Raw genomic sequence first — 13470 nt, 5'->3', positions numbered from 1 at the left:
AACACAATACGCCGATAAATATTTGGGCCAGAATTTTTATATGTTAGACAATAAAATCTCATCTGGATTTTCACTAGTGACTGTCTCCCATCAGCATCCAGACTGTCCCTTGTGAACACACTGAAAATCTGGGAGTAACCACGTGCACATCCGTGCATCTCTCTGTTTCTTCCCCAAGGATATGGACCAAATGCAGGGAACAGGACCATCTTTTAATCAGATCAGTTTTCCTTGGCTACTATTTGGAGCTCTGCTCAGATCATACAGGGGTTCTGCTGATGTCACAATGGGACAAATAAAACCACCGTGTGACTGCAAGCTAACAAGGCATGGACACAGTGCAAGACACTGGAAGGAGAAACAAACCAAAGAGAAAGAATGAAGGAAGGAAGGAAGGAAGAGAAAAAATTAAGAGATGAGTCAAACTATACTTACAACTTTCAGCCTGATAGTCTGGCACAAACTGCTCATCATTGTCAGGTACCTGAGCTGAAGGAAAAAAAAAATTAAAAAAAAAATTAAGAGAAAAACTGCCAAGACATAAGGAATGTCAAGTAAGATCTTCCATGTCAGATACTTTTAGGCTGACATAAAATGTATTATTATTTGCCAATGAGCTTGTATTTAAAATGGTATTGACAACTCTACTTGGAAGGGGAAACTGAAGTGAGCATTGATGTCAACTAGAAAACATGTATGTCAGAAATATACATACATGTGGCCGACCCTCTGAATCTCACCTGCCAGACAGAAAAGACATGCAAAATAAAAGAAGCAATAGGATTTCTATTAACTGCAGTGTTTCTTTTTGCAAGTAAAAGGTATACTTTTGGAGTAAAAGGCGTTTCAATTTACCTACTGTCAGTGCTAAGCAATCCATTTAAGTAACCACATTATTTCAAATAATGTACAGTTATTACACACATCCCTCTGCTTTGCAGAAATGTCTGATGTTGGGTATGTTCTATCTATTGCAAATCAGACTACCATACTTAAAAATGTTTGCCCTAGCCTGGCCGGTGTGGTTCAGTGGATTGAACATCAGTCCCAGGCACTAAGACATCACCACTTCAATTCCTGGTGAGGGCACATGCTAGGGCTTTGGGCTCGATCCCCAGAGGGGGGCCTGCGGGAGGTAGCCGATCCATGTTTCTCTCTCATGGATATTTCTATCTCTCTCCCTCTCCCTTCCGTTCTAAAAAAAATAAAATCAATTAAAAAAAACATTAAAAAAAAAAAAGTTTGGCCAAAATATGCAACAAAGTTTCTTAAATTATTGTTATTGATTTTGATCATCTATTATAAAATGTTATTATTTCAATGATTATGGTCATAATAATATAAATAAACTCCATCTTTTCATGCAAAATAGTTTCCTGGTGACTATTAATAAGAAGAATATCACTATTTCATCAGCCCTAATGTCAAACAGCTTCCCTATTTTTAGTAACGGAAAAAATTACTGAATAGCAAGGACTTGATGCATTCAGCAACATCAAAACACAAGAAAACTTTTTCAGTTCTACAATATTTTCATCGTGGTTAATTTAGACATCAAAATGACCTGTTCCAAATGAATAGAATATTACAGAAACAAGTTTTCACATGCACACAAATCTGCACACTCACACATATACAAACTACGTAAAATAGAAGTTAGGTTACTTTTAATTTGGTAAAAAATGTAATGAGTTATCATCCTAATTAACTTTAGCTGTGATTTGATTAGCTTGTATTATTTTACTAACATTATGCAATACTGAAACGTTTTATCCAATCAAGTCGTATTTAAACAGATGTCAATTGATTTTTTTAAAAGAGCCTATTATGTATGGGGGGATGCTTATTAAAATGCTCAGTCTCTGTTGAAAAGGTTTTGGGTTGATAATTCAATTTAGTTCAGAAAAACTGAACATAAAAACAAATTATGTATTTAAAAATTCTAATAGAAAAGGATTACATATAATATAATTAAAGGTTCTTTTTACCAGCTTAATAAATAATATTTTTAAAAACAATTACTTGGCTAAATAAAATTTATGTTATATTACTAAGAAAAGAACCAATAGCAACCTTGCCTATTATCAAAACAGATGCAGTCTAGCATTCACTTTGTAACAACTTTCTTCTGTACACCAATAGTTAAGCTTATTAAAGACAAATCTCATTCTCTGCCACAGAATGAAACCAAGCAAATGAAGAACGTTTGCCAAATTATAACTGATGCCTATTATTTGAAGAAGTGTTTTCTCTTCCTATTGCACTAATATCTGGTACCTAACTCACTCAAGTCATGCACACTTCAAATCAGAGTTTGATGACATGCTAGCTATGTGAATTGTGTAACATTATTTAACCTCAGTGAACTCCATTTGACTCATTAACAGTGATAAGAGATACTCTGTGAAGATTAAATGAAACAGTGTAAATAAATTGCCAGACAATACCAGATATTCAAGAAATGTTATTTTCTTCTCTCTACCACCCATCCATTTTTTCTCCCCATTTCTCATCCATTTTTACTCACCATAGAAATGCTTCAATCATTACAATGCAAGTTTCATATCTTTACTTTACATGAATTCATTGGACATGGAAAAAACTAACAGCTATAATTTGGACATTAGCATTCTCTTGGCTATAAACATTTTTCTTGCGTTGCAGTAAGCTTGAGTCTTCTCATAGACTCACAAATTACAACTGGAGGAGTACCCTTTAAAATGAGTCTCCACACCAAAAAATTCCAAAAATGTTTTTAATGTCTATTTAATAAATAACAGCAGGTAGACAGAATCAAATCCTACATATTTTTTCCATCATCACCACATGTTTTGGTTTTCCTTCTAAATTAACAGCTAAACAGACATAACTATTGAGATGCAAAAATTATCAACCACAGCAATTATGCTTTTAAAAAGCCAGCATTTACAAGAACCTAATAAAAATGTAATATCGCTTTACAGGAATAGTTAAAAATAGCCTCTGAGTAACAAAAGTGTATTTGTAACTGAATACCCTTGCTATGAATGTCCTAAAGGCCAGACTTTTTTTTTTTTTTTTTTTCCCCTTACTATCATAAGACAAAGTTGCAACTCCACGATCTATACCACTTCAAGAAAGGCATAAAAACCTCTGATGGGGGGAGGTGTGTACTGGGATCTGTCTGCAAGGAAAAGACAAAGCTTTAGGAGCAGAAGAAACTAGAACTTCTACCTCACAAATATCCAGAAAATAGCTGCATACAAGCAATTTGTAAAAAAGAAGGAAAACGGCTATTTCTGTGCTAACTTTTTAACATGCTGAATAAATACTTCACACTTATGCTTGAACATATTACAGAATTTTAACAAAAAACATATGACTCACATTTTTCACAGAAGCTAATCTTCAGAAACTGAATAGCCCAAATGAGGCAGCGTGCTACTTAAATAGACAAAGACTTGAGTCTACCTCTAATTTGAAGTTCGGGCGAAAGCAAAGCCATGAACAAAAACCACAAGTCGGAGCTGGGCAAGGAAAATATGACAAAGCACTGTCACCCTCAGGGCCCACACTTCCTTTTCCCCGCCTTCCACGGGAATTCTGCGAAACGACAAACTGGAGCTGCCTAAACATTGGTGACAAAGTCGTACCAACTCCAAAGCGCAAAATTGATGATAGAGGCCAAGCTGAAAAAAATTAAGTCAAATGGGGTGTTTTTATTTTCCACGACTGTCTATTACCAACTAAGCTTGGAATCATCACCTTTGAGGAATGAAAGTGTTTCCACATGCTCGTAATTAAAGACGAAGAGGCAGAGTAGGAGTGAAGGGGGAGGCAGGTACCAAAAGACCAATAAAAGGCTTTCAAGAGGATGCAGCGCGTGGATTGTACTGGTAAGAGCTGCAGCGGCTCTATCAGATCAGCGCACATTAACAGACAAGTTGCCATCAAGTTCCAGGCCTTGGGCTTTAAAAGGAGAGAGCGTGTGCACTCAGCTCTTCGCTTTACCTACATGATGATCCAAAGCTGCTGTCTGCTCTCTCTCTTCATGCTAACAGAGCAACACATGTCGTGATAAAGAAACTGATGAAAATAGTCATCGAGACCCAGATGTCACAGCATCACTAACTCTCCAGCTGAATTTGAATACACTTTCTACGCTTTCCAGGGGGTGGGTGGGCAATTTTTAAACAGTTTGCCTTTATTTGATGCGTATTTTCAACTTTCAAATAATCATCCAGACTTAAGAAAACGTGAGCATTGACATATTTTCCAAAGTTAGCTGCAGGGAAAGGGGACAAAAACAAAACAAAACACCTTTTTCTCACACACTAGGTGCCTGTTGGGCTTCTCTTAAAGAGAGGGAGAAAAGTGGGAAAATTACAAATGAAACACATGTCAAGTCTAAAAGGGGTTAATGTTTAATTAAAACCAGTTCTATCCACTGTAACAATGACCTGGAGCCAAACAAGGCGGAAGATGGATGAGTCATTCTTTCTGCCGGTGAATGAGACAGCTGATCTCCTGCAATTCCTCCAGACAAGCAGGCCGAGCTGGAGTTCTGCCTCCATTCACAAAAACACAGTCCAGCAGGAGCCATGTGGCCCGACCACAATCTTTTCATGTCACACCCTTCCAGAGAGCTACATACAGCAAGTCAACTTGAACTTGCAGGATAAACACCATGTTACTGCTCTAGCTCGATTCCAGTGCAGATCCGTTAAGGGACACATGGAAAGAAAATGACAAGTTTACAAAATGAAATCCATCCGTTTCTTGTATTTAACCCATCCTACTTCACAGGATAACTTGTCACACATACTCAAATGTACAAAACTAAAAAGGAAGAGGTAAAATAAAAGGAGGGAAAGAAAGAGAAAAAGCGATGCCTTATTATTATTATTTTTTGCCTGTTAGTCAAAGTTACTCTATCCTAAGATTTTAACAGATTACTGTTGACTTTGTAGCATTTCACTTTGAACAAAGGGTTAAGATGAACTTTCTTCGAAGAAATGTAAATTGTAAGTAAAAGTAAAACAAAAATCAACTTTCACATAGCGGTATACTGTTCAACGCTGAAATGAAGTTTCAGGCCATGGAATAAAATAATCACGAGGCCACTATGCCTGGTTTTATACCACATCTGCTTATAACTTTAAAATGATTGTATCAATGTATAAGTATTAATTAATGCAGAAGTATAAACATTTTCAAAGGGGGCTATTCCCCCATGGCAGAAACATCTTTAATACTTAATAAAGACATTCTCTATGTTCTAAAAGAAAGAAAAGAGTAAGTCTTGGTCCTTTTTAGTCTCAGATTAGCTTTAATTCCTATCCCTACACTGACCTTTAGTGACTTAAAAACTTAAGGATAGCTCAGAGCTATTGTTTGTAGCCAAATATTTTCTCCAGCGCCACAGAGGTCTGATGATGGTGATGATGATGATGATGATTTTTTTTTAAATTACAAGTTTACACACAGGTCAAATGGAATAAAGTTATATTATACATTTCAAGAAATTATACATTTTCAGTAACTAAACTAGAAAAGCTTAGCAATATTTCATAAACATTTATTACAGCCCTCTGGAAAAATGATATTATGCTACAACAAATCCAAATTCTATACTTATAAAACATTTTTATTTAGCCAGTAGACCCTAGATGAGAGGTATTTATATAATTCCAATGAATATACCGAAATATAATGCCTGACTTTACCTGCTCTCTTTTAATCAAGTACAAAGGAAAAAATCTTTCACGTTTTAGAGAATTTCTTGGTACAATGTAGAGTAATAGCCTTGCCCCCAAAAAAGATTCTTGCTCAATTCTAACAAATAGACTTCTGTGATTTAATGCTTAAATTCTCAATTCCTTTTTTTTTTTGGTAAACCTCAAAAAAATAATGCCTTTTTCAAGCTTTGATTTCTTACTGCATCACATGAAAACAAACAACATTCAAGAGTACATCCAAACGTTTCTTTTTTAAGTTACAGGATATTTTTTGAAAAATGAAAATGAGTCCATTACTATTGCTGAATATGTTGGATGACAATACGTATAACATTATTTAAGACACGTCTAATAAATGACTTTAAATAGAAACAGTATCAGTCACTCAGGTGAATTGAGGAGATCCAATCTACTTTTAAAAGTAGATACATCATTACTTTTAAGTCAACCTGATTATTATTTGAAAGTCAGGTAAAACAAAAGAACAAAACAGCCTAATCTGCATGAGGTAAAGACCTTTGGTGTAGAATGATTGTTCTTGGAGATAAAACTTTTACCCAAGTGTGGAGGCGCATACAATTTGACTTACTGCACCAATGGAAAACATTTTACCCTGAAGGCAGCGATTCACTGTTGATTTTTCTTAATATTCTTGACAAAAGGGAATTTCAAGAACATCTAAACCAACAGCAAAAATAACATTGAAAAGTTGTTATGTATTTACACTAGATATGCATGAAATTTATTATTTTTCTCTTTCGGTTGTGTTAGTAGGTAAGCTTTAATAACAAACTTTAGAAGAATGCTATCCTTTAAAACTCAGTTTTACATTTTGCTCTTTCTGTCCCCACACGCTAAAGGGTCCATTTAACTATGAATTTCTAGGACACCATTTGCTGAAGTGCCACTTAAAACAAGTTGTTAAGAATAAGACATGACCATGATGTTGACAGAATTGATATTTGAACTCATTATTTCATGGGATCAAATAATTGAAATTGCCTTTCTGTCAGTAGCAATCTAATTCAAAAGACAAAGAATCAATAAAGAATTGTACATAGTCACAATTACAATATAAAGTAGCTGTAGCAAAATTTAAAATAGTCAAATTCCCTCTTTTTGGAACTGCGACTGTGTCACTGAAAACATCACCTTTTTGATTTTCTTCAGGATGAAATGTGATTATTTTGAATTGTGGTATGTATGTTAAAAATCTTTAAACTACAGTGGAAGTACTGCAAAGTGATACTAATATAGAGTTACAGTCATCACAAACATATTTGATCTCTGGGAATGAATCTTTTGAGAGAATGGAATTCTATTTTTAGAGATAACTTTAGTGAACTGAAAAAACTGGTTTCAGGTCCACCCTCAAATAGTCTTGCCTTAACCCAATTTCGCTTTAGACATAAAAGACATTTCTTGCTCCATAATAATTTTTACCTATGACTAATCCATATGTTGCCCTTTGGGTCTAATTTACAAAATTCTTATGGGGAAAAACAAACATGCTAGGCTATATCATTTTCCAACTATTTAGAGATTTTGATAACTTTTTTCACATGATTTTCCTATGACACATGACAACTAACTTGACTCTCAGGTCCAGTAGATTTTTGGACCTGTTTAACTTCCCAGGGGGATCCTAACTCAAGGGAGAAACTGGTTAATTGCCAATGATCTTTTTTAAAAGGGTCAAGATGCTTTAAAATTCCATGGTCAGTTTCTTGGCTACAAAGCATTATGAAAAGAAATATGTAAACGGTTCATATCAGCCAATTTGGCAATGTTTTAATTTCTGGATGTCCAGAGGGACATAAATGGACAAATCCAGCTACAAATAAACTAGTCTAATTTTGAGATCTCTTCTTAGCTAATATTGTACAAGATGCCAATAAGTCAAATTAAAATATAATTATATATAATTGCTAAAAGTAAAAATAAATATACAATCTACTAACAAATAGTAAACAAAAACCTCTCTTCTACTATATTTAAAAATCACACTAACCACTTTTTGCTTATATTATGATAGGATAAATTAATGTAAACTATTTTGAAAAATGTTAAAATTATTCTAAAATGCAATTACATCCATAGTTTACAAATAGTAGCCCACCTTGGTATTCAGTACAATAGTCCAAGGACTAATTCCTGAATGTCCTTAACCTTATGACTTATTTTCTAAGTAAAAGCCCTTGTTCCTCCAAATATCTGAGTCATTTTCTAGGTTCATTTTATATAAAGCTAAATCTTCAGATTTGATTTACAGGTATGTGAGTAATTATGAGTAAGAATAGTCAGTGTAGAGTTTGAAAAGATAAACTCAGATAAATTATGCAAATTACTTATCCGAGCGACAGAAAAACAAAACAAGTTGAAAGTAAAAAACTGTACTGAAGTTGATTATAAAATGGTAAGAGGCTGTCACAGATTCCACAGTTTAAAATTCCAGGAACAGAGTTGCTATGCACATTCAAAATCTGCCAGCAAGTGCACTGACTGGGAATCAATGAAACTTAAATATCTTAAAGAACAAATCAACCTTTCAGGACAACTAAAATGGATATTTTAAATTATTCTGGATAAGCGAATAAATTCTCTCATAAATGTAATGGTCTCACAACCTTCAATTTTGCAGACTAACAGAGAAAAGTTGATACAAGAACCTCTGTGCAATTTTTTCTTGAAAAAGTTACATTGAAATATATGGCTTATGTTGCAATAATAAGTAATCTATTGCAATAAGTTTCATTTACAGAGACAAGCAAAATGACCTTTAAATATAACTAAAACTTTTATTAATACTTACCTTTCATTAACATACAAATATGATCACCCTTTAGGAAGGGCTACGAAGAAAGCTATTTAACTTAAAAGATTAAAAAATATTGCAAAAGCTCTTTGGAGAACTAGAGTATCAGCAAAACAAAGAAACTTATTTTACATGCTAACAGCAACTTGATCAACTGCAAGCAAGACCACTGATAAAACACAGCAATGAGCCCCAAATAGCAACACTTGGCTTCCATTTAAAGAGACCCTCTCTCTTAACCATCTTAAAAATCTGTTCCAAAAAGTGCATGTTTCCCATATAATGTAAAGACAGGAGGGAAAAAAAAAAATTTATTCATTGCTTAAATATCTAAAATTTTCTGTTTTCCACCAAACACATCTTAGGATAAAATTAATATTTTACATTTATTAGGACAAATCCAAAAGAAAAATGTCAAATTATGAATACCAACAAAAGTCCCTCAACATTAGGCATTTCTCAAGTTGTATAAAGCTGTACTGAAGCAATGTCTCACTGTTGCTACAAATTAAAAGTTTACATAATAAAAGGTACAATAGATTGCAACACAGATTTTTAGCAAAAAGCGATCAAAAATAAAAGTAATGCCTTTACAGTTCTCCTTACTATATTAAATAAATCCTAATAAAAGTAACATAATAACAAAGGTCAATTTCAACAAACACCACATAACAGTAACAAATAGAAAACATTTAAAAATTCCTCAAAGCCCCCAAAGATCTATTTTAAAGCTTAGATTTCCTAAGAATTGGATACACACCTATCCTTCTGTGTTGTGAACAAGGTGGAAAGAAGACACTTGCACTTAAATCTTGAAGCATCCCGTCCTGATGAACCCAGAGAAACTAATTTCTGCCATCAGAAAAGTCCTCCACCAGAACACCAAATAATGATATGCGCTGCTCTAAAGAAAACAGCTAGCCGGGTTCTGGCTCGAGGAGGTCTCTCGAGGTACAATAATATAAACCTGATCAATTGCAATTAAAATCTGAACAGAGGCTTAGAACTTGAAGTCTTGGTGCATTAGTTCTTGCCAAAAGCAGATGTGATTGTGAGCTGGAAGCAATTTCTCCTGGTAATTTGTGATGACACTGGGTAGTGCAGCCCCAGATTCCCCAAAGACAAACTCATCGGAGGCTCTAATGTATGCACGACACATGAGGTGGCTCTTTTAGAGCTCAATTAATTGGGCTGAACATTAAGACAGCAAGTTCAGGACTTTTTTTCCCCCTTCTAGAGTTGCTTCTCCCCTCTTTTTAAAGCTTTTTTTTTTTTTTGCCTTACCTTCTGCAAGCCATGTTTCCTGTAATTGACTTAGATCTTGAAAGAGTTCTAAAAAACAAGTCAAAGAAATAAAGATTGGCAAACCTTTAGGTTTCATTAAATAGAAATATTTGTCATAAAATGTTTTCATATGTCAATTTAATTTGGGGAGGGGTCAACAGAGAAAGAAAACAATTCATAATGTACATACCTCAATAACCTGTTCATTTTTATGGTTATTAAGTAATATTTCTTTAAGAAATTCTTTTGGTCAACTAAATACTAAAGTCAATATCTCTCCCACTCCCACCCCCCTTTTAACAAATAGCTTAATAAGTAAGTTCAGGAACATCAAACAACATACATACACTAGGATTAAAAAATAATAATAGAAAAAAACTTAGGTAAAGGTATGTCCATGGACATCTTTTTTAAATTTATTCAACTCTTGTAAAATACTAGGGATAAGTTTAGAAAGCTGAAAAATATTTTATTTATATCTTCTGAAATTTATATAAAAGATATAACAACACATGGTATAATTCTCAAAGTACTATATGTTTTCAGGTTCAATGCCTCAAAGATAAAAGGAACAACTTTTAAATACAAGTGTTTAGAGGAAACTTTCTACATTAATAGGTTTACAAAAGTCAAAGAAAGATAATTCCCAGGCACCTGTTTATTATCAAGTCCAAATTTTTGTATTCTGTCATAGTGGGGAGGGAGAGATGTATCCTATAATTAAGAAGATTTGAGGAAGTTTCAGAATTCAATATACCTTTATCTAAATGGCCAACTGAACTTTGATAATTAAATCTAAGTACATTAATTTTATTATTAATGCTCCAATATGGCTGGAATAATTTATAATATATTGACTTTCTATGAAAAGTTCATAAAAATAACCTGTTACTTAACTTTCTAGATAAGTTTTATAATTATTAATTAGGTCTTAATTATAATTCAGTGAACACCTTAAGACTTATGAAATAAGGTATATGACCTCACCATGGAGTCATCAAAATCATCCACAAAAAGTTGAATAACTGTATACGGTTTTCATGTACAGGGCATGGAAAATCAAATAACTATTTATATTGTTTAACTTCTAATGAAGAAAGGAGAAGTTAAGCAGTTTACACAGGTGATTCATTTGTCCCACTGTGTTGGATTTTTAAAAATTGTTACCTTAGTGTACAATTGGGATTACTTATATGCTATGTGGACAAGGGCATTTATAGGTAAAAGAAGGATGTCACTGTTAACTTTTTATTTCCTTCTTTCTGACAAGGCCATAAAATATCCTCCAGTGCAAACTGTCACACTATGTTAATTGCTCCAAGTAAAAGTCTTAGTTCAATACAGTAATTTGAATGCTTATTATTTTAAAGCTAAGATTGAAGTGCTGTTCTTTATAAGGGTGGGGAATATAGGTAAAGAGGGAGTTTCAGCCCAAAATCAAACCTCACCTTCTGAATCATGAGCCAGATCTCTGTTAATGAATTTTCTTTTCCTGACATTTGTTGGTTTCTCGTTACAATTTCTCCCACGCTGATTCTACAAAGGGAAAGATAAAATCCTTTAAAAGAATGTAAACCTCAAAAGTCACACACACAAAAACACATGCATACAGACGTCTACAGGATCCTCTCTCTAAATAGAAAAATGTAAGTCTATGGTATCAGTTCTAATATTCATTTTCTGCATTTATTTCACAGCAAAAGCTTATGCTGAGAACTCAACAGCCAGGAAGAGTTGCTTCCCAGTGCCGATCCTAGCATACTATTTACTAGTCATATATTCATGGTATCTCAGCTTCAAAACATTAAGCAATTACACTTAAAGTCGATTTTAGACTGGATCAAAGCTAGATTAAAATACAATGAATTTTATTCTGATACTCCCCACTTTAAAAAATAAAAAGAAGAAGAAGAAGGTGGTGAAATGAAAAATATAAGAGAAAATGAGGGGGAAAAAAGAAACAAAAACACCCCATGTAAACACAAAGTGTCAGCATTTGTCTCAACTTCATTCTTTTCAATGTGGCAGACAAACCCAGCCAAAAACTTTGAGTGCAGCAGCTGCTGCTGCCCTCCATCTCCTCTTCCACTCATCTTGGGCCCTTTAATCAGAAAAAAGGAGTCTTAAAAACAAAACTATGCCTTATCCAAATCACTGAAAGGTAAGCTCATTTTGAAGACTGGGCTTCTAGAAGCAGAGTCGCCCTACAGTGGCAACAAAGCAGATAAAGTATCTGCAATCCCAACCCTCTTGCTCCCCCCCACCCCCCCACCCCCAGTCAAGTTTATAAACAGCAACTCTCGACCTGATCACTCACATTGGTGACCATGTAAGGCACTTGCTGGTCATAAAATCCATCCATTCTGCTGCTCTTCGCAAATCTCAGCTCAGTGTTTTATATTTTGAGCATTTAGCTGGAGATTTCCTCAGGATCTGGACTTCTATCAACCTAGAGGGGAACAAGATGGCTTTTAGGCTAAAAAAAAAAAAAAAAAAAATGAATGAAGCTCTTGAATTTGCATAGCTAATTACCCTCCGACTGTCCCATTCACAAAAATAACCCTCAGTACACCAGCCTCCTTCACCTGGATCCAAAGAGAGCCTAGAGAGTTCACAATTTACATATTTTCGGCTGTAGCAAAAATCCGAACTAGAGACGATGTATTTATTTACACTCTCGATGTTTCCCTTCGCGGTCGGTGTACCCCGGGCAGCTCTGATTCGCAAACGTGTGCAAAACTAGCAATGGCGATCAACGAGGCTTGCTTTGCACCTAACGGGACTAAAGAGACGGAGACACCTCTTTCATAAGGATAGTTTTTGCAACCCACAACCATGCAATTATCTGGAGAGACATAAAAAGTTGTTGGAAAGACCCACCTGAAGGCCACGCTAGGCGAACTGCTGCAAAAAATTCCCTCCAAATTTAATAAAAACATTAATTATTGCCCAGCACTTCCCCCTTGGAAGCCGAAAGCGCCTCTGACAGAGCTCAATTCGGTGGTTTTTCCTCTACTTCTCCTCCAGGGGCCTCCAATCCAAACTGATGGATCGCTGCCTCCCATTGGCTCCGCGTCTCTTTCACAAGATCAGATTTCGGGCTGTCAATCAGGCGCCTTGCTGCCCCTTCTCCTGGATCTCCCGCACCCCTCTACCCAGGGGGGTGCTAGGCGAGCTGGCGCAGGGTCCACAGCTTGGAAACGCCACGGAGGAAATCGACTGCCTTCCTAACCCGCTGCTTATTGTTAAGGCGCCCGGGACACTGAATCCATGTGTACTGAGTCGCCAGTCCTCCTTATTCGTGTGTTTGGTTCAATCTTGGGCTACTTTCCTAAAGCACGTTTTGTTCGGTTCAGGTATATACTCTGCAGCATGATCCACCAAGCCCGTGCCTCCTGACTCCCCTCATTCCCCCTCCCCTCCCTCAAGATTGCCAGCCCCCCACCCCCCACTTTTAACCTGATAGGGAGCCCACCTAGCTCGATAGCTTCGTTCCCACTAAGTTTTTGGCCCAAGTTCTTTTGCCTTTTTTTTTTAACCCACCACCGTAATTATGGTTTATTAAAAACATTTTTTTTTAAACGGCCCTGTTCAAGTAAGACAAGATCCAAATCACTCATGGAACAGTATAATCAAGAATCTCTGAGGACAGCA

At 35.4% G+C, this 13470-nt stretch overlaps 1 protein-coding gene across 1 annotated transcript in view; it reads right to left on the bottom strand.

Moving 5' to 3' along the window:
- The window catches only part of ETV1 (ETS variant transcription factor 1), an 87346-nt gene extending 74461 nt beyond the window's left edge, over nt 1-12885 (bottom strand). Inside the window, exons 1-5 of the mRNA XM_036246872.1 lie at nt 12697-12885; nt 12134-12265; nt 11265-11352; nt 9817-9864; nt 436-489 (exon numbers count right to left, since the gene is read on the bottom strand). Coding sequence (XP_036102765.1) covers nt 436-489; nt 9817-9864; nt 11265-11352; nt 12134-12178 — 235 coding nt within the window. The 5' untranslated portion in view covers nt 12179-12265; nt 12697-12885. The remainder of the gene's footprint in view (nt 1-435; nt 490-9816; nt 9865-11264; nt 11353-12133; nt 12266-12696) is intronic.
- Between the last annotated feature and the right edge of the window lie 585 nt (nt 12886-13470).

The sequence above is a fragment of the Molossus molossus genome, unplaced genomic scaffold (genome assembly GCF_014108415.1).
Source record: "Molossus molossus isolate mMolMol1 unplaced genomic scaffold, mMolMol1.p scaffold_m16_p_7, whole genome shotgun sequence".
NCBI lineage: Eukaryota > Metazoa > Chordata > Mammalia > Chiroptera > Molossidae > Molossus > Molossus molossus.
Note: the sequence above shows the minus strand (reverse complement) of the source record. Positions and strands in the feature narration are given on the sequence as shown.